This window comes from Colossoma macropomum, unplaced genomic scaffold, assembly GCF_904425465.1.
Source record: "Colossoma macropomum unplaced genomic scaffold, Colossoma_macropomum, whole genome shotgun sequence".
Classification (NCBI taxonomy): Eukaryota; Metazoa; Chordata; class Actinopteri; order Characiformes; family Serrasalmidae; genus Colossoma; species Colossoma macropomum.
In genome coordinates this window covers 30,216,835-30,238,973 of record NW_023494804.1, presented here as the reverse complement: position 1 = coordinate 30,238,973, position 22,139 = coordinate 30,216,835, and the positions used below count along the sequence as shown (strand labels likewise).

The 22,139-nt window shown below is 43.1% G+C and overlaps 1 protein-coding gene across 1 annotated transcript in view; it reads left to right on the top strand.

The window, feature by feature from the left end:
- nbeaa (neurobeachin a) overlaps window positions 1-22,139 on the top strand; it is a 199,846-nt gene that overhangs the window by 24,786 nt on the left and 152,921 nt on the right. The window contains exons 6-7 of the mRNA XM_036594648.1: window positions 3,379-3,498; window positions 6,879-7,025. Coding sequence (XP_036450541.1) covers window positions 3,379-3,498; window positions 6,879-7,025 — 267 coding nt within the window. The remainder of the gene's footprint in view (window positions 1-3,378; window positions 3,499-6,878; window positions 7,026-22,139) is intronic.

The following is a 22,139-nucleotide window of genomic DNA, read 5'->3' as shown; positions in this document are numbered from 1 at the left end:
GAGGACGCGAACCAAAGAAGTGACCGCGCCCTTTTTACGGCTCAAACACGTTCTGGGTGATGAGCCCAGCTGTCAGTCAGTGAAGCTTCATGATGGCTCCTGTGATGCTGGTGAAGATGAAGCTGATCCTCCGGGAGCGACTGGCGTTCGTTGGCGGTCGTGATTGTTTACCTCTGGATGAGCCGTGAAGCAGCGTGACGCTCTGTTCTTTAGTGGGTCAGTTTAGGAGCTGATCTGTTCAGACTGATGTCGCATTCAGATCACATTTAAAAGATAATCTGAACAGCCAAACAAAAAAAATCAGATTTGGTGAGAAAATCAGATTTGGGCCACTTTTACCTGCTGTGTGAAAGTAGCCTAATTTCAATTTTTCTGTCCAATATTGCGATTATGATTTAAATTGCGAATGTTTTCTATAAACTGATGTCTGAGTCTTTTTTTGACTAAGAAGACCAGCGTATACGTTTCTGGCTTGAAGCTTGAACTCTTAACACGGAGCACCAGCCTCCCAGTTATTTGCGGTTGTGATGTCACAGCACACGGTTGTTTGGTCGCTTCTGATTCGTCAAATTCATCTAAAAGCAGTTCACGAGCTCCGTGTGATTAGGTTAAATTTCCCTACTTAAACCTCACAACGTATCAACATTCACACTCCAAAAAGACGGTTCTTTAAGGGTTCTTTAGTAAGGAAATTGGTTCTATATGGAACTATGAACCCTCAAGAAACTCTTGGCCTGATTAAATGTTTTTTGCATTGTGAAACGGTTCTTCTTACTGATGGAAAATGTGTTGTATATGGTTCTATATAGCACCCAAACGGGTTCTGCTACTGTTACTAGCTTGACACCGTAACAACAGAAGAACCCTTTTGGGTGCTGTATAGAACCCTTTTCAAAAAGGTTCTATATAGAAGCATCTACAGCACATTCTCCATCAATCTGAAGAACCTTTCACGATGAGAGGAACCATTTAATCATGCAAAGCGTTCTTTGAGGTGTTCACGGTTCTGTATAGAACCATTTTCTTTACTAAAGAACCCCCTTTTTTAAAAGTGTACTTGAATAGACTGTAAGACTATGATCAAAACTGCAGCTCCTGCAATTTGAAAATTGCACTCTTTAAAATTGCGATTAATCGATTTCGGTATAAATGATTAATCTTCCAGCCGTACTAGATAGCATGTACACACGTTTTCTAAACCGCTTATCCTTCTGGGTCATGGGGGGTGGTTCTGGAGCCTATGCCAGCGGTCATTGGGTGGAAGGCCCAAGGATACACCCTGGACGGGTCACCATGGATAGCATGTAATGGAAGCTTAACTTTGACAGTGTTTGTGTCCATTTTTTACAAATGGTGTAGAGGAGTCACACATTGATGATGACAACAAATAAACACACCAGCAAGTCTACACTGTCTATAAACATTCACAAAAATACAGGCAGAATTCAGGCTTCAGGATTGCTGCTGCTACAGTCTTGCGGGACCAGACACGATCTCATAACAAGAATACACACCTGAGCACAGCTTGTTAAAGTTTTGGTGATGGATTGCAGCAAAATCTGTCGCAAACGAGGGTACATATCACCCCCTGTTCCTCTAGCCCTGCTGTTTTAACGCCCCCTATTTTGAGCTCCTGTTTCACAAGGTGTTGGATTTGTTTAGAAATTTCTTGCTCAGTTTTTTTCCCACCCTAATAAGTCACCCACCTAAAGTTCCTTACGCTTCTCACCAGACGTTCTTGTAGCAAGATCATATTTAGCTTGTGAGATTAGTTCTGTCGATGCCGGGGGTCGTCAACACGCGGCTCCAGAGCCACAAGCGGCTCTTTTACTGCCCTGTTGCGGCTCCAGAATCAGATTTGTAGGTAAAATTAAAATAATCCTCCTTTACAGTAAAATAAAGCTCTGCTGGTCATTCAACACAGTTTAACAATAAATGGTCTTAAACTCTGGAGTTCATGTAGAACTGCTAATTCACCCTTTAACCAGTCACCATAGCAACACAGACAACAATCTCACCCAGCTAGTAGACAACGAAACGGTAAAGAGAAAGAGTTAAGATGAACATCGATAATTTGGAGATGAATGGCCTCATTTGCATTTATAATCATTCCAGCTGGTTTTGTGATACGTTTAACCTGCAATGAGAAACTGACGAACACTGAAAATTAACGAAGCTTCAGCTCCTCTTTTGCCAGCGTCTTGTTCAAATTTCCCGTTCCACCTTAAATGGTGCAGCAGTTACATTCTGGTGCATTCCATTTAAGGTGGAACGGGAAAATTCGAACAAGAAGCTGGAGAATGAGAAGCGACTTCAGCCTTGTAAAAAGTCGAACGTTGAGAGACATTTTACAAGAAACTGGTCAGGTTTTGTGGAAAGGTTTCCTGCTAGAGATGTGAGAAAAGAGACTGTAGCTGAGCTAAAGCTTAAAGCAGAGCAAAGTAAGTCTGTGTTTTTGTTTATATTATATTTTTAGCCTGTACTAATACATTTAACACAGACACATTTACAGCCAAGATGGTAAAAGGTAACTTCAGTATATGGCCATAAAATGTGGCTCCCAAGGCGGATTGATTTGACACTTGGGTTGCGACCCCTGCTCTATGCAAAAAATATATATAAAATTTAAGTAAAATTACATAAGCATTTGTTTGAGATTACTCAACTCTGTGTGGTTTGAGCTAAGAGACTGTTTAAGCATGGAATGCACATTGGTGAGATATAAGCTTCCATTACTTGGAGCTGCATTAACCTTGTCGCAAACCCCAGTGGAGAACTGAAGAAGCTCAGTCCTTTTGGCTGATTGACGAGTTTTAGGGTTATTTTTTTTGTTGATATGTTGCTAAAGCTCTCAAATGTCCAGCTCTGCAGTAGCTTTAAAGCTGCCTGATTATCTGCCTTAAAGACACTGATGTATTAACAGTGTAGGAGGAAGTGAAGTGACGAGACAGAGAAAGATAGCAGCAGATCTCTCACCCCATTCAAACTAAGAGCCTCCTAATAAATTATAGAGTTATGGTCAGCTGAAGGTTCCCCAAAATAATGCAGCACTCAGTCTTTTCTTTGTTGTCCTTAAACGCTTCTTCTCAGGAGGTCAGGTGCTCCTCCATCACTGAACGAGACGATTATCCTCACATCGTTCGCTCATGAAATTCTTTCCAATGTCAGGACTCTGATATTAGAGCTCTACGATCCAGACAACCTTGACAACACCAGAGAACAAACTCTGTCTGAGGCTTGTGAAAGCATGTGTGGCGTTTTATTGGAAAGTGCCGAGAAAAGCTGTCTGACCTCGGAACGCTGATGTTATCCTCTCTCTGTCCCTTTTTCCCTCCACCTGCCTTCATCCCTCCATCCCTCCTCTCCTTTCGTCTGCAGTGGTACATGATCAGCATCGTGCACATCTACAACCGCTGGAGGAACAGCGAGATCCGTTGCTATGTGAACGGGCAGTTGGTGTCCTACGGCGACATGGCCTGGCACGTCAACACCAATGATGTAAGTGTTTCAGCCGTGACTAACAGGGCTTTCTCTCTCTGGGATGCACTGATGTGGTTTTTCTAGCCAGTAATTAATGCTTTTTTGTGTTAAACTCAACAAATAAATGAAATTCTGCACCAGAATTTTTCAAAATATGACATTTAAATTTGTTCCCCGTAGAGCAGGGGTGCCCATACTTTGTGGCTTGAGATCTACTTTTTCCAGTGGACAGGTCATCGTGGTCTACCCTTAAAAGCTTTGAAAGTTTTTTAATGTATTTAAGTGGCCTATATTGATTTTCACAGGGCAAACAACTGAAAATTCACACTGACCTTATTGTCAGTAAGGTTTGTGTAGTCTGGACCACTTTTGTCTTCCTGATTTCAATTTTAGCTGGAAATTGGTCGTCACAGTTTCTGTGTATAGTTTGAAAACGCCTCTCGACGTTCCCCTTCTTTGGAAGTTCAGTGGCTGTTTGGCAAATCAAGCAGATGCATTTGGAGTTTGACATGCTCTGTGTGGAAGGGATAAGTGTTCGGTGTCTCTGTGCAGGTCTTGCACTCGTCTTCTGACGAACCAATGAATAAAACTTTCTAGATTTCTAGAGAGGCGAACTCACAGCAGAGCTTTAGGCAAGCAGTAATTAAAGAGACAGTGGCCACATTTCACATCAGTCAATCACGTTGACCTGCCCGCCGCCAGAAGCAGTAAGAAAGTGCTGATATTTGATAGCCTGTTGGAATGAGGCGCTACCAGTGTGCACTGTGCGATCGACGTATTGGGCACCCCTGGTGTAGGATGTAATCACTTATTTTCAACAAAACATGTGACTGGGGATGTTCTGCTGACGACTCTATAACGTTAGAGAGGGGCATTTTAATTTCCTACTAGTTCTCATTCATCCCTGATATATACTGCCTCAGTTCTCTAATCAAGAAACGATGCATGCGTACAGAATATAATTCAGACAGCCAGTCAGCCGTCCACATTTTAGAACAGGCATATTTATTGACTAACTGGGTATTAAAATTTGGTATTAAATGAAAACTTTTTGGTACTCAGTATTAAAGAAATCAGTTTAATCACTACTATGAAAGTGTTGGATTTCAGCCCATGAGACATTAATAAATCAGATGTATACTGTTTCCATGCATTTTACTGTATATAATATGTATTAAATTATCACTGTAATTATCTACTGTAATTAACTCCAGTGTCAGGCTGATTGTAATAATTTAGTATTCTTGTTCATTAGAAAGTGTACACTAATGAGTCAAAACATTATGTGCACCCACAAATGAAGAGAATGGGGTTGATTATCTTGTAGCAGCAGTACGCATCAAGGCCTGGGACACATTAGACAGTAAGTGAATGGTCGGTTCCCGTAGTCGGCATGTTGGATGTGGGAGAAATGGGCTGGCATGAAGACCTGAACAACCTTGACAAGGCCTGGATTGTTATGACTGGACACCTGGGTCTGAGCACCTGCAGCAAGCCTTGTAGGGCGCTCCTGGTACAGTTATCCAGGGAGGGACAAACCACAGACTGGCGACAGGGTGTTGGGCTCTGAAGGCTCAATGCGTGAGGGCAGTGAAGACTATCCCGGGTGGTCTGAACTGACAGGAGGACTACTGGCTCCTGTGTGGCGCAGCCGTCTAAGCGTTGGCCCTATCATCAGGAGATCGCAAGTTTGATCCCTGGTGATGCTACAGCCATCTGTGGCCAGGAGTCCAAGACAGCACAATAGTCCTCACTCTCTCTGGGTGGGTAGGATGGTTTCCCATTCTCCCCCCATCACTCAACGCAATGCCAGTCAGCACAGGCGTCTGTTAGCTGACAGATCTGGCGTTTGGCGCTTTCCTCCAAGCATGTTCGGCTGTCTGGTGACGTTGCGTCAGCAGCAGTTCGAAAAGATGCGGTGGCGCTTCACAGGTCTCGGAGGGAGCCTGTGTTTGCCTTCGCCCTCCTAGCGCTGGCAGTATCATGTGATCTGGGGGGTCCTAACTAGTGGGTGGAATTGGAGACAACTAAATTGGGAAGAAAATTGGGATCCAAAAAAAAAGAGGGCTACTCTGGCACAGAAATTTAATGATGGTCATGGAAGGACTGTGGCACAACACACAGTGCATCATATGGGTCTGCATAGCCAGATGATCAGTGTCCATGCTAACCAATGTCTACCATCAAAAGCTACAATGGGCATTAGACCTGGACCTTTGGAGCACTGGAAGAAGAGCGCCTCCTGTTTTCTTTTATACCATGTGGACAGCTGGGAATGTGTGCGCCATTTCCCTGGGAGGACAATGCGGGGTGGGACGAAAACAGGCCAGTGGAGGGAGTTCTACTGGGATACCAAGAGTCCAAGCATTCATATGGATGTCAGTTTCACACATGGACCAAGTACACTCCTTCATGGGAATGGTATTCCCTGATGACACTGGCCTTTTTCAGCAGGATAATGCATCTTGCCAGTCTGCACATAATGTTCAGCAGTGCTTTTAGGAACATGACAAAGAGTTCAGAGCGTTGCCCTCCCCTTCAAATCCCTCAGATTGCCCATCGGTGGGGTGAACTGGAGCAAGAAGTCCGATCCGCAGCGGCTGCACCTCGCAACTTACAGGGCTCAAAGGATCTGCTGCTAATGTCTTGGTGCCAGATACCACAGGGCGCCTTCAGGGGTCTTGTCGAGTCCATGGCTTGACGGGTTGGACCTCTTTTGGTGTTGGAGGACCAACAGCATGTTAGGCAGGTGGTCATGATGTTTCATATATCGGCTGTTGATATATTGTTCACCCCTACTCTTTCTAACACCCCCAGTACTATCCTATATGGCGGAGTTGCTGTGGTCAGGCATTGTGCCCCCTGGAGAGGCAAACAAACTTTACTAGTGCGCATAAGTAATGACTATGATCATAAAAGAGATGAAAGTTGTTCATCACCACCTTGTGTAGCCTGCTCATGCCTCGCGGGGCCCTGACGATCGCAGTATAGATAAGAGCTTCTCTCTGAAGTGGAAAGTGAGTAAGTACAGAGTAAAAAAGCACAGCTAAAGACAGAGTCTGCAGCAGCAGAGGTGATGGATTGGACTCGGTGTGTGTGCGTGCAGGTCGGGGAGTGTGTATACGCCCACAGGCATGTCTACATTGTGTGCTGTGTGGACTGCATGTGCTTAAATGTGATAAAAGGATATGAAGAGTGAGATTACACAAACCTGTGATCAGGTGTGAGCAGGTAAACAGGTTCAAAAGGCTCTGCCGCAAACTCACCGATAAAGCAGCGCTGATGCCCTGATAAGCAAATGCTATCAGTTACATCGCCTCTCTCTGCCGTTTCCTCCCCTTAATCTTGTTCTTTTCCCTCTCCTCCCCTCTCCTCCCCTCTCCTCCTCTCTCCTCCAGAGTTATGATAAATGTTTCCTGGGCTCGTCGGAGACGGCTGATGCCAACCGGGTGTTCTGCGGTCAGCTTGGAGCTGTTTATGTCTTTAGCGAAGCGCTCAACCCGGCGCAGATCTTCGCCATCCATCAGCTGGGACCCGGGTACAAGGTAAAAAATCTGAACTGACTGCCAGGATGGACCTTGTCAGGCAGCTCTGCTAGATACACTGCCCGTCCAGAGTTTAGGGGCAGCTTGCCTTCTTTTGAAATTTGAAGAGTAAGAATTACTCTTACCTGCAGAGCAAAGCTAATAGGCAACAGAATACTGACATCACAGCAGAGGTGTAATATACATATCACTGCTGTCGGGAGAAAACCTCGTATCTCCATTTTTCAGTTTTTTACATAATTTGGAAATACATGTTACCCTTTACATTGTATGTAAATTTCATGATGAATGGGCTAAAAGAAATGACCTAAAATGACTTGGGAAAAAAGTCTGGTTCCATTGACTTACATTAAAAATAAAGTAGGTTTTTTCCTTCTCCTGTAAAGTTACCATTTTGGAGATACGAGGTTTCTTCCAACAGCAGTGATATGCTGTGCTCATCATTCAGAAAGTGGTCCTTTAACCGTTTTTACCTCCTGACAGTGTGATACGGCATTATATGTTTGCTAAATCAAATCCAGAATCCATTCCAAGTGCCACGCACTGATGAGAGCTTGCCACTTAGCAGCGAACCGAACAGAATTGTCAAAGTTTTCCAAAGTAGCGCTTGGAATGTTATAAAACACGTAAAAAATTGCTGCTCTATATAAACTCTTCAGAGTCCGAATCTTTGTTCTAGATGTACCGAGTGTGCAAGGGATTTATCTTGGTGCAGATATCGATATAAAATTAAATTCAATAAAACAAATATTGTAAAATATGTATGTTAAAGTACATATGTGTGCTAATTACAGTGGAGGAAAGTGGAATAGGGTCTTATACCAAAGAATTATGGCATGATATACAGTGGTTATACATGTGATATACAGTGATTACGTATATGTGGTCTTGACGATTGCTGTGCCGTACTGTCTGGTAGCAAAGGTACCCTTGGTTCGCTGGCAAGAAGAGTAACAAGACAGAAAAGCGATATTTGTCAGTTGTGCTTTCAGTTTTGCACATTTTTCAAAGAACAAGTCGCTTAAATCTTAAAAAATCTTGCAGTGCAAAGTGTCTCCTAACCTTTACTGTACAGTGTATCTTACTGGATGTAGTGGTGTACGGCTGGAGGGCTTACAGTGAAATGTTCACCTCCAGAGACGTTACAGTTGTTATACTAGATGCTGCTGTGGGTACACGCTCAGAAAGCTCTCTACCTCTCAGGATACCCTCAGGGTACGTCTTCAGTAGCTTCAGTTAGGGGATGTATTGGACCATATTCTGTTGCAGTCATATTCTTTTAAGTTGTTTTAACCCCATACACCCTGTCCTTTCTTTAGCCGTCTTATTGTTTTATTTTATTTTATTGTTTTTTCTTATTTTTCTTTCTAAAGTTAAAGCTACACTATGTAAGATTTGGGGATTTGGAGACCTCTCTGTTGGAAATGTGTAATAGCATGCAACGTGAGGAAGAACGTTTTATAACAAGTTGTGATTCAACTCAACAAGTGTGTTGAAAGAAGGACGTGTCTTTTGATGATGTAAGTGAATTATCCACTACTCTCATCTTGTGTTCATCAGTATCATGTATAACATGAATTCTAGACATCGAGCTGGACCTTCTTTTTGAGCCTGTGGAACTGAAGAACTCGCACAGTACTCACATTGTGTTGGCCATTTAAGGTCAAGCTTTTATGGCTCTCATATTTACTGTTGTAAGCATAGGACGTACAAACCGGATTCCAAAAAAGTTGGGACACTAAACAAATTGTGAATAAAAACTGAATGCAATGATGTGGAGGTGCCAACATCTAATATTTTATTCAGAATAGAACACAAATCACAGATCAAAAGTTTAAACTGAGAGAATGTATCATTTTAAGGGAAAAATATGTTGTTTCAAAATTTCATGGCATCAACAAATCCCAAAAAAGTTGGGACAAGGCCATTTTTACCACTGTGTGGCATCCCCCCTTCTTCTTAAAACACTCAACAGACGTCTGGGGACAGAGGAGACCAGTTTCTCAAGTTTAGAAATAGGAATGCTCTCCCATTCATGTCTAATACAGGCCTCTAACTGTTCAATCGTCTTGGGCCTTCTTTGTCGCACCTTCCTCTTTATGATGCGCCAAATGTTCTCTATAGGTGAAAGATCTGGACTGCAGGCTGGCCATTTCAGTACCCGGATCCTTCTCCTACGTAGCCATGATGTTGTGATTGCTGCAGAATGTGGTCTGGCATTATCTTGTTGAAAAATGCAGGGTCTTCCCTGAAAGAGACGACGTCTAGATGGGAGCATATGTTGTTCTAGAACCTGAACATAGTTCTCTGCATTAATGGTGCCTTTCCAGACATGCAAGCTGCCCATGCCACAAGCACTCATGCAACCCCATACCATCAGTGCTGCAGGCTTCTGAACGGAGCGTTGATAACAACTTGGGTTATCCTTGTCCTCTCTGGTCCGGATGACATGGCGTCCCAGTGTTCCATAAAGAACTTCAAATCGTGACTCATCTGACCACAGAACAGTCTTCCATTTTGCCACACTCCATTTTAAAAGACCCCTGGCCCAGTGCAAACGTCTGAGCTTGTGGAGCTTGCTTAGAAATGGCTTCCTCTTTGCACTGTAGAGTTTCAGCTGGCAACGGCGGATGGCACGGTGGATTGTGTTCACTGACAATGCTTTCTGGAAGTATTCCTGAGCCCATTCTGTTATTTCCTTCACAGTGGCATTCCTGTTTGAGGTGCAGTGACGTTTAAGGGCGCGGAGATCACGAGCATCCATTAGAGTTTTACGGCCTTGACCCTTACACACAGCGATTGTTCCAGATTCTTTGAATCTTTTGATGATGTTATGCACGGTTGATGATGATAACTTAAAAGTCTTTGCTATTTTACGCCGGGTAACACCATTCTGGTATTGCTGCACTATCTTTCTGCGCAACAATGGTGGAATTGGTGATCCTCTTACCATCTTGGCTTCAGAGAGACACTGACACTCTGAGAAGCTCTTTTTATACCCAATCATGTTGTCAATTGACCTAATTAGTGTTAATTGGTCTTCCAGCTGTTCGTTATATGCTCAATTTCCTTTTTCCAGCCACTTATTGCTACTTGTCCCAACTTTTTTGGGATTTGTTGACGCCATGAAATTTTGAAACAACATATTTTTCCCTTAAAATGATACATTCTCTCAGTTTAAACTTTTGATCTGTGATTTGTGTTCTATTCTGAATAAAATATTAGATGTTGGCACCTCCACATCATTGCATTCAGTTTTTATTCACAATTTGTTTAGTGTCCCAACTTTTTTGGAATCCGGTTTGTATAATATACAATATAACATACAATGCTAGTTGACAAATGTACAAAACACAGTATGTGTCTTGAATGTTGTTTTATTTTGCTGAGAAGTTGGATAAAAACGCACCAGCAAAAATAAGAGTGGCACATTTTAAGAAAAAAGCTATGAAAAACCAACAAGTGGTTATGAAAAAATACGACTCAAACGACTAATTCATTGTAGAAGTAGGAGATGCACGGATTCATCCGGTATACCACTTTAGAAGTCAAGTTATTTAGTTAAGACAATATTTAACATCGTTTTCGATAAGCTTTCATGCGCACGCTTTTATATCAGGGTTAGAACGCAGTATTTGTCTTTATATTGTTCGTTTCTGGTTTTACTATGTTGCCAAATAAAAATATTTCTTAGTTGCAGTTTACAGTTGTTTAAAATGGCGCTTGTTAAAAGTGAATGTACATCCCAGAATAATGTGCCACAAAATTAGGTTAACTTAAGAATCCAAAATGGTTTTACTTGGTAAAACGTAAATAAATAGTACAAATAATTTAATAAATTGAGACATTGGCTTAATGGGCTCCATTAGCTGACCTCCAGTCGGTTATTTTCATGCAGCTACTGAACTTCTTTTGCAGGTTTACAGACTGTCTGTAATAGATCTTTTTTGACATACATGCAATTGTGTTCACGAAGAGCCAGTGATGCCTGTGATGTACTCAGAAGAGCATATTGTGAAGTAATTTATCACAAAAGTGATATCAGACTACTCGGCTTCGTTATTAGAGCGAGACGGAGGTGAAAAAGGTGAGGTGTTGCTTTTTCACTGTTTACAGGCTTTATCTTCCATTCGGCGTTGTTGCCATGGTGACGCTGAATGATGGCACACGCGCAGTGTAAAAAAAAACGCATGAATTCAGGTCACATTAAGGTCGTCATGGCCACGAATCCGATATGTGTCCGATCTGGGACCACAAACGAAAGTGGCTCAGGTCGGATTTGTGTGTCCGCACAGCTCTGAAAACATCAGATCTGAGTCACATTAGGGCAAATAATTGGATTTGAGCCACTTCAGCCTGGTAATGTGAACGTAGCCTAATTGTACCACATTCTGTTGCGGTGATATTCTAGAACGATCCTCTGTCTTTACACCTGTTCCTCCTTGACTGCCTGTTGAATCCTAGAGCAGCTCTGAATAAAAGCTAGATCTTCTGCTGCTGAAGTGTTCAGTAATTGCGACAGTCAGGTTGCAGTTTTGATCTGAACGAAACGTCCTTTCCAGCGAGACGCGTCTCTGTTTCCAGACTAGCCTGCTCTTACCCTCGCTCCTATCTCGAGGCCCGGCTGTCTCTGAAACTAATCAAAGGCGAGGTGCCTCAGCAGGGACGCTGGGGCCGGAGTCCGGAATGAATCCGAGCTCGAGCAGGAAGCGAACTCGTTTCCCGTGACGGCTGTGACATCTCCCTGCATTAACACCTTCTCGTTGATGCATTCCTCTTGGAGGCAGAAGTCTGGTGGGGGTGTGTGTGTCTGTCCAGTGTGGGAATCCAGGAGTCTTTCTGTTACTGAAGCATAATTCGTGATGAGGATCTGAGCTGATTGCAGTGCATCCAGGCATTCCCATTTCCTCCAATCCTGATAGCACCTTTCTGCAGTTTTTCTGCAGTTTTCCTGCCTCTCACTCTGAATCCTTCTCCCCAGGGGTCTCACCCTTCCTCCCCCCCTCACTCGGGCCCATCAGCAATCATGACGGAGATGTCTCTCCCTTGTTAACTGCTATTTCGGCCCTTTGATTGGACAGCCTCTTTACTCCACGCGTTGATAGGAACTGATTGCCGGCTGACCCCGGTGGGGGCAGGGCTCTCAGGGCCGGAGCCTTCCCCGGCAGGCCATGAGGACGAGGAGCCCGTAGATGAAAGAAGTTAATAGGTCACGTGACTGCCTGTCATTATTGACTAACCAATTAGCGGCCTCGTTTCGAAATGGAGCGGTGGGTGGAATTGAAGCTGCCAACCCGATTTTTCCTCATGTGGCTGAAATAAAGCTGAGTGGGTGTAAATGAAATGCTTTCAGATCATCTGGAGGGCCGAGACAGACTCTGCACTCACGGTCCACATGAACTCCTTTGCCCTCCATGGCACGTATCAGGGCCTGCAGTGTTGGGGGGGTGATATGTATGACTGACGAATGGCTGTTGTTGAGCAAATTCACTAAAGGGATTTGCAGACAGTTAAGGGTCAGATTTAAGGGTCAGAAAGTTACAAGAACCAACACAAATAGTGCTGGAAGACAACACAAGAAGCGAAGGCCCATCCTTATGTGAAATCACAGTTTTTTAATAATAATAAAACAATTTGTTGAAAAATAATGATGTTAAACCTTACAAATTCATATTGTTCAGTTATTTTGTAGGTTTCTGCAAATAAAAAAAATATATTTTGCATTCAGAATCAGCTGTAGATGATTCAATCAGGGCCATTTGGGATTAGGGGCTAACTAATAGCAGTGACTACCACAATCTACCTAAAACATAATGTATAACTGACAGTTTGGGTCTTACAATGCAGTGTGTCTTGCTTACCCAGCTCACTTTAAGCTTCGTTTGATGTAACCCTGTTAGCAGTGACAGCTGTGTTGTTTTTTATTGTTCTAAATGCTCTGTTTTCTTCATATTTTGGTAAAATGTTTTCTTTTTCCTTCTTTGGCAGCTCCTCATATTTCACATTGGTCATAAACATCTCGCTTTCACGTGCACGAGCGTTAGTAATAAAACAGCCTGAGAAAGTCGTTCACTATTGTTGTGAAATGAGAGACACTTCTGTGTTTGTCTGGTATCGTCAAGCTGAAACTTGGTTTGAGAGTCTGTTTGAGAACCACTACTTCTTGTTGTCCTACAAGCCAAAACAGTTAAAACCACAAAAAAACGAGAACATACCTTTATCTCTAAGCCTTTTCTCCTCTTGTCGTTTTCTGTTTTTCAGCTCCAGGTTTTTAAGATATGATTAACTATTTTTCCCCCTCACTCGAGCATCTTAGACAACATAATGGTACAGTAATAACCTAAAAGTTGTTAGGGGCGCCCTAGTGGCCACAGGGCCATACGCAACTGCTTATGTCTTCTAGTAGTTAGAGCTGGCACTCATTTCATAATGACTGAGAAGGCTATATAATGTAATTTAAGAATTAAGTTAGAATAGCATTAATGTCCGGAATGCCTTTTGAAAAGTTTTGATCAGATCTCAAAACAGATAATCAAGAGAATAAATATAAATAGATATTTGCAGTATATTATTTATTAACTTATGGTGTCCCCATAAAACTGAATATACAAATACATCTTAAAATACCTTCAGGTGTCTAGCTTAGTGTTTCAGTCCACACTGTAAGTTATTATTGAATAAAATAACAGCAATTATAAATATGAGAAGTTATTGCAAACTCATACAATAGTGTATTGCAAGAGCCATTAGTCTAAGAGTGACTCGATTTAAGGGAATTGTTGGAACTTGGTCTGTTTATTAATTTTGTGTAATTTGTTTATATATAATGTGAGAGGCATGTACAACCCCATTTCCAAAAAATGGATCGGAATAGAATACGTCCATGTAAACACCTCAATCCGAGTAGACCAGTTCGCCATTCAGAATACTAGAGTGCAGTGCGGAGTCTGTGTCTTACGTTTTGGTTGGGGTTTCTTAATCTACGTTCACATTAGCAGGCGAGAGGTACCAGTGACCAGTCCACTCCTAGGGGCATACACAATCTGTAGCCACGATTTAACGATCAGTAGCCAGTGATATGGTGGCAGAGACACAAGTGACAAATCAATCTCAAATTTCCAACTTCATGCAGACGAACTATGACACAGTGAAGTGACAATCTAAATGACTGTCTCAGACACAGGGGTTCCCAGGTTCCCAGCCTCCACTCACTGACCTTTGGTTCCTAATCCTGACATTATCCACGTTTACATGCAGCCTGATAATCCGTTAATAATCCGACTAATAGCTCAATCGGAATGGAATACGTCCATGTAAACACCTCAATCAGTCTAGTCTAGTCTGATTGAGGCCATTCGTAATACAGTTTCTATCCGACTGATCGAGGTGGGTAATCCTGTAAATAATCCGTTAAATAGAAGAATAATATCCGTGTAAACGCCTGTATTTGATTACATTCCCTATCAGAAAGTTTAAGTCCGTTCTGATCATGTTCGTCGCGTCATAGTGAAAGTTTATACCGTTCAACATGGCGGAGCAGAAACTGGTCTGCAGAGGAGACGAAGTTTCTGCTCTGATCTTTAAAAGACGGCGGTGGGACGGACGTCCAGCTTATGTGTCTCAGAACACGACGTCTTCCTCTCGGCCTTCTTTAATGAGGACATGTGAAGGACGTTTTCCTGAGTCTGACATCATTTTAAAGCAGTTAAAAACACAAGCGCTGCTCACTGCTGCTCATCTCACTCTGACTGGACTCACGTGATGCTGGTTGTCATGGTAACATCTACACTAAGTGGTTCTCTATGCATGTGTGTAATTCTGGTTCTGATTACTTGTAGTGAGCATGTAAACAGAGATTTTCCATCAGACTGTTGAGTAGAGTGAGATAAACACCTCAGTCTGAATCTGTAATCGGAATGTAATCAATCAGATCGGCAAAAATCTCTGCATGTAAACACGGCCAGCGATGGCGTTGTGCTACTAAACAAGGTTGAAAAGGGCAGCGACTCTGTTCATTAAACCCCTACATTAAAAACGGAGGACTCAGCGAGGGTGTAACGCATTTCTCTCTCTGTCTCTTCATTTCTCTGCTCTTTCTAGTCTCCCACTCGCTGCTCTCTCTCCCACTCTATACTCCCTTTCTCTTGGATGGTTCCAGCACAGTGAGTTAACCTCCTCTGATCCGCTCTCGAGTCATCATGGCTGCTGCTGGCTGAGTGCTTTAATTATTCATGGGCAGAGTGAAGCTGCGCGAGTCTCCGCTGTCCCTGATTGCTGCTCGCTCAAACGGCTCAGACGAATCAAACGGACGGAGTCTGTGGATTATTCATAGGCTTATTGCAGGCCCGGGCGCGTGTGTGTGTGTGTGTGTGTGTGTGTGTGTAGGATGGGGCCGAGCCATAAGAGATGAACGTTCCCTCTTTCCTAACATAGTAAACCAACCTTCAGTATTTGCTGATGGGAGTAAATTTGCAGGTTTATCAGAAAGAACTCATGTGTGTAAGTGTTCTGCTGGTTGCCCAAGTAGTCCTGGACTGCTGGCCTCTTGTTGAATGGCCACCTTTGCTTGCTAAGCTGTGAGTTGACTTGGGCCCTGTTCACCTTGCTATTAACATTTGAGTGATGTGATCCTAATTAGACAGTGAAACGTTGAAGCGATAAGCCACGAGAGGGCTGTGGTAAAGTTGTTATTAAACACAATGTAAAGCAGTACACTACAAATGTCCCTGACCTCCTCCGAAGGTGGTTAGGTGGTCACAGTGTGTGTCTGAGACGCTTTGTACTCCATTCACACCTGGACTTCGCATTTATGGTGGGATCACCCAGAATGCATGTTAATGGCAGGTATAAACAGGGCCTCGCACTACTAACGCAAGGTCAGTGTGGAATATTACCCCCTCTAAAGCTTAGGAGTGACTGTCTTCAGACCCTTGATTACAGCCAGACTGGTGCCCATAGCCCAGGGGTCGGCAACATGCAGCTCCGGAGCTGCATGCGGCTCTTTCACTGTCCTGTTGTGTCTCCACAGCAGAATCAGATTTGTAGGTAAAAATAAAATAATCCTCCTTTACAGTAAAATAAAGCTCTGTTGATCGTTCAACACGGTCAGCAATGAGAAAATATTTTGAGAAGCACAATAGTGTAGTGCTTAGTTCACAGGCTTTCGCACACTTTCATTTCCCCACTCACCACCGTGCCATCAGGTTTTATTATTCAACATATAGATCAGCTGTGAGGAGCACAATACTCTTGATAGTATTCTTGAGAAGAACTCTTTTAATGAAAAGACGTACACAGATCAGGCGTAACTTTACGACCGCCTCCTCGTTTCTGCGCTCATTGTCCATTTTATCAGCTCCACTTACTATATAGGTGCACTTTGTAGTTCTACAGTTACAGACTGTAGTCCATCTGTTTCTCTGCATACTTTGTTAGCACCTTTTACCCTGTTCTTCAGTGGTCAGGGCCCCCATAGACCCTCACAGAGCAGGTACTGTTTGGGTGGTGGATCATTCTCAGCACTGCAGTGACACTGACGTGGTGGTGGTGTGTTTTAAACACCTCAGTGTCGCTGCTGGACTGAAAATAGTCCACCAACCAAAAATATCCAAAAAAAGGTGGTCATAATGTTACGCCTGATTGGTGTAATTTAACGTTTATATTGTGAGCTTAAATGCCTGCTGAACAAGTAAGCTAGCTTGCAAATGATGTAACGTTACACTAATGTTATTAGCGTTAAATGTTTCATGGTTGGTAGGCCTGCGTTTTCAACTTTCCACATTCACCCCAGCCTGTTTATCTTTGCAAAGGAGTTAAAAGCACCGTCCTCCGTTGTGGAACCAGCCAAGTGGAGTGAGGACAGGAGATGAGAGGGAAAAACCTGTTTGTCTGGATGTCTATTACTTCACTGTAAATCGACATTATGCATTTATCATCACCACTTGATATTTGGAGAAAGAGCTCAGCACTGTGATTGGTCGAACTCCTTCTTTTGTTTTTTTGGCAGGCTTGACGCTGCTGCCTCTTGCTATGCCGCTTTCACATGTTTGCGGTAGACGGACGATGGCAAACCGGGTATTCTATTGTTTTTATTAAAGCCACAATGGAAAATTCTGCCACCCTGCAAACTCTCGCAAACTCTCGCAAACTCTCACATTCTCCCATTACTAGACCCAAATAAACAAACGTGGAGCTGTTGCTGCTGTTTTCTCTGCCGTTTGCGCAGAAACAGTAAAGAAGCAAAACAAATGAGAATCATGGATTTAAAAATGATCAGTTTGGTATTTTTTTGAGTTTTAAATCTACATGAACTCGATTATGCTTTAAACTCAGCTCATTAAAAAGCTTCGCTCTACACATGAGAGACGATTTTTCTTTGTTTACTTGCTGTATTTTCTTCTTTTGCGCTCTGTTTTTATTGGCTGTTGCAGGAATCCGTTCAGATTGAGTCGCTGACCAGTTTATACCAGATTACGCTCAGAGTTGGGTCGAAAAAATAAAACATGTTTGATAAACGCTGACTGGTCTGAAAAGCGACCGGGAGGCAGTAAATCTGAGTCTGCGCCCCTCAAACACGACTCGACTCTCTCTCCAACCGTCGACTCCAACTGACCCAAAAATCTGCAGACTAGTGCCGACCAGCTCAGACTCAGCCAGACTGAACATCGGGCTACAAGTCGTGTCGTATAACCCCGGCTCTCTTCTGATAATCAGCCATTTCTCTGGCACCATAGGCAGTGTCTGTGTGGCTTTATGGCGTGGTCGGTCCTGTACGACTGTGAGGTGCGGAGTGACGTGAAATCAGCGCAAGACTTCAGTGCTGCACGTGTAGAGTTGAACTCAGAAAGCCTCACCAGCTTTTTGCATAGTTTAGAATATCAGATCTTACCAGTGTACTTTGTCACCTGTGTACCTGCTATGCAGAATGTGTACAGGTTGGCAGGTCTGCAGTAGGAGTGCCCTGCAGCTTGCTAGGGCTAAAAAGTCTTTGTCCTCCACCGTGGCACTTAAGGTGGGCAATTCATCAAAGAGAATGGACCTAATAAAGTATTATGGCTCTGCGGTTGGGCTCCGGCCCTCCCATGGATACCACATATGATGATTGGTCCTTGGGTTACTCAGAATAACTCATTTTCTTCCCACATCCGACTCTGGTGCCCCATCTTACGGCGTCTGCCTCTACATGACTCCATGCATTCAGAGGATGCTACCACTGATGTCTCCTCTGTTATTGGCAGTTTTTCTCCAGGTTCCAGTGATTTTGCTGTTCTGGCCGGAAGGACTTTATCACAGGTACAGCTATATGTGGGAGTGAAAGCAGGTTGTTGGGGCCTGAAGTGTATATCCGTGCTGTGTTCCCTTTGGTTTGTGTCCAGGTTGAGCATATCAGTTAAAATAATTGATCTTTAGCCTTTTGGTAATCATTCCTACCATGTGTAGCCTTTAGCCTGTGTGTTCCTACAGTTCCATTTCCAATGGGCGTGCTGGACAAAGGCTGTTCTCTATCCAGTCTTGAAGTTGCATTGCTGCTATTTCAGTATCACAAGCATGTGGGTGGGCTGTACTCACCTTCATCGCCCACTCTTGCTCAGCGACCCACCGTCCTCGCTGTTAGATTTTGAATTGTCCTTGGTCTTAGGTTTTCTTTACAGCCCTCTCTTGAGCCGCTGACACAAGCAGACTTCAAGTGCATGTCTCTAAAGATTGCCTTCCTGCTGACACCTGGCTCAGCTAAACATGTTGACAAGCGTAACACATGCTGTGTGATTTCTGGAGGCTTCAGCGTCGTTTTATGACTGATCCAGCGTCACGTTATGATGGGCCTGGTTTCACGATAAGGTCTTATTCCTTCAGTTGGTAATCGTGGTGTTACCAATTCTTTCACTGATACTCTGCCTGCCCTGTGATGCCCACTATGTGCCTTGAGGCATATCCCGGACGAGCCCCCACTAATGTCCCAACCATAAGCTCAGATTCAGATAGGGGGAGGCAAAGGGGCTTCTTTAATTTAACCTTTCACATTCCAGTACAAATTGAATAGGTGGGTTTAAAGGTTTTGTTTTTGCTTAGATTTGTATGATCAGATAAAACTAGAACTGCTCAATTTTAAAGTATTATTTTTAGAATATCTCTGAGGGCGTAGAGGGCCCTGACGGTTCGCCTCTGCGTTTTACACTGGCCTACATGCAACGACGTGGTTTTGCCCAACAATCAATATATGACCATAACTTTCCCCATTTCCCAAGTCAGTTTTTACTACCTAAATAATAGATCTGAATTTATGAGCTGAGCCACTTGCCTTGTGTTCTAAGTATAAAAGTCAGAGCTCCTGGTGTCACTCATCCCTCCGGCTCTGAGACGCTCACAAACTCCATCTCCCAGATCACATGACTGATGACTCTTCTCAGCGCTCCAGTCATCGATCTCATTCTCCTGAACACTAATCTTGTACACCTGTTCTGTCATGTGTCTAGTTAGATTGAGTATAAAGCCCGGGCTTTTAGACTGGTTACTTTGCGAGGTATTTCTTCTTCGAGTGAGAGCAGCTGAGCGTTTTTCTGATTATCTCCTTGTTACTGGTTTGTCTGCCTGGAATTTTTCGACTTTGTCTGCTTGTCTCTGTCACTTTGGATTTGGTTGCCTGATTTTGATTTTTCTTTTCTGTCTTTGGATTTTTTTGGATTTGACCTCTACCTGTTTCACGACTACGAGTTTCGCCAAAGCCTTTGACAGTAAAGCCTCTCTTTTTGATTTTTACCGCAAGCGTCTGGTTGCGTCACACCTGGCTAGTAATACTTATAAAGCACTAGATGTAAATAAATAAATATAAATAAATAGTGAATAGATATTAGTGAAAATCTAATATATAAATTTACAATATATGTGTCACCTCATAGACTTTCACCAGGGGACCTTTCAAGACCTCCGCCACAGTTCGCACTCTGCTTAGGATTAATGAAGAAGGACGCTAATTATGCCTGTAACTTTCATGCATTTGAGATGAAAGCCAGAGGTCCCTGTCAGAAGTCTTCAGTGAGAGCCGGGTGCTCATTACTGTCTCTGTTGCACACTGTCATTGTGTGACTTTGCTGCCATATGATCGTCTATGCAAAGGCTCATGAGGAACACCTACTGTGCTAAGCATCAGCTCTTGCGGTCGTCCAGAGTTCATAGGATTTGCGTTTGTTTATATATGTGTGGATTTGTGGAAGGAAGTGCTCTGGATGACACGCTGATGACCTTCCGCTATATGAAAGGATGTCCAGATGTTTGAGCAGTATGTGATGTCCGAGCCGTGGTGGCATGTGGTGTTGAGTTTTTAATGTTTTGATTGAGACCCTTCTGGGCTGAATGCATAAATATACGCGCTATGTTTGTTTGTTTGTTTGTATATTGGACTCAGTGACCTTGTATGAGGTTTGGAGATGAAAAGACTCTGAGGCCATGCTTGAGAACCTTTTGTAGCCCCTGTCTGAGCCAAGAAAGAGAGAGAACGAGAATGCACTGAGACAGAGACACGTAGGGGAGGGCCAGATGACCTGTTTCCCGGGCAGTTGGACAGTGTGTCCAGTGTTGCCTGGCTGTCCCTATGCCCTCTGTAAGACAAGGGGGTCCAGATGAAAGCTCCGCAGCTAGTGTTGTGCCCTAGCCTGCAGTGCTGTGATGTTTTCTGTTGTCATTAAGGAGATGTGCCCTGGTCTGGAAATTCACACTGTGTCCTGTCACTGCAGAGTTACCAGTGTATTGCATTAGTTTAAGTTCATCCTGCATGACATGGAAAAAAACACCATATTGCAATTACATTGCTGCATATTGCGATTGCAGTATGCCTTGCAGCGTATTAAAACATAAGCGTAAGAGTGGAGTACAGCACTGATCAGCACTAGCCCGTTTAAACAAATACTAGCACCTTAAACTGAATTGACTGAAGTCACTGGGTCAGTCCCCCTCTCGTCACTGGGGTTGAACCCTCAAGGCTCCATCTCAGTACCTTTAGTCAGGGAACATAACTGAACCATAATCCACTGAAATGATATGTTCTAAGCTGTACTGACTCCACACACCCCGTCTCGTCTCCAGGACTTTATTTTACTGTTCTGTTTAAAACATTCGGTTATGAAAAGGTACAAATACGAACTTTTCACCTGGAAACACTTATTTAAGGTTCACACTCAGACCTTAAAACCACTGTTGGAGCTTTGAGGGAACATTTACACTGTTTGTAGCTTGATGAACAAAGTGTTATTGTTAACTGAAGACAAGCCAAGTAAAACTTATTAATTCTAAAATACAGAAAATTACAGTAATAAAGCTGAAGATGAAGCGGAAACACAAATAGCTTTTTCCGAGCTCTAAAAAGACAGAAGATGCTTGATTGTTTGAAATTGCTGAAAGTTGATAAAAGCTACTTTGAGTTGATTTGCTGAGCAAATCTGAAGTCAGAGTCAAAAAGGACACCAAGATTCTTTACATTTGATAGTATGGGTCAGACCAGGGGTTGGCAACACACAGCTCTTCTACTGTCCTGTTGTGGCTCCACAGCTGAATCAGATTAGTAGGTAAAAATAAAATAATCCTCCTTTACAGTAAAATAAAGCTCTGCTGATCGTTCAACACAGTTTATCAATAAATGGTCTTAAACTCTGGAGTTAATGTAGAACTGCTAATTCACCCTTTAACCCTGAAGATCAGCACAGACTGCTGGTCACCATAGCAACAACAACAATCTGACCTAGCTAGTAGCTAACGAAACGGATTAGAGATTAATGGACTTATTTGCATTTATAATCACTCCAGCTGGTTTCCTGATACGTTTAATCTGCAACGAGAAACTGACAAACACTAAAAAGACGTCAGTTTCTCATTCGCCAGCTTCTTGTTCTGATTTTCACGTTCCACCTTAAATGATGCAACAGTTGTCTACAAAGTTAGCTACATTCTGGCACCTCAGGCACCATTTAAGGTGGAACGGAAAATTCAAACGAGAAGCTGGTGAACGAAAAGTCAAAACGTTGGGAAACATTTTACAAGAAACTGTTCTACCTTTGCGTACAAGTTTCCTGCTGGAGATGCGAGAAAAGTGACTTTAGCTAAAGCTTAAAGCAGAGCAAAGTA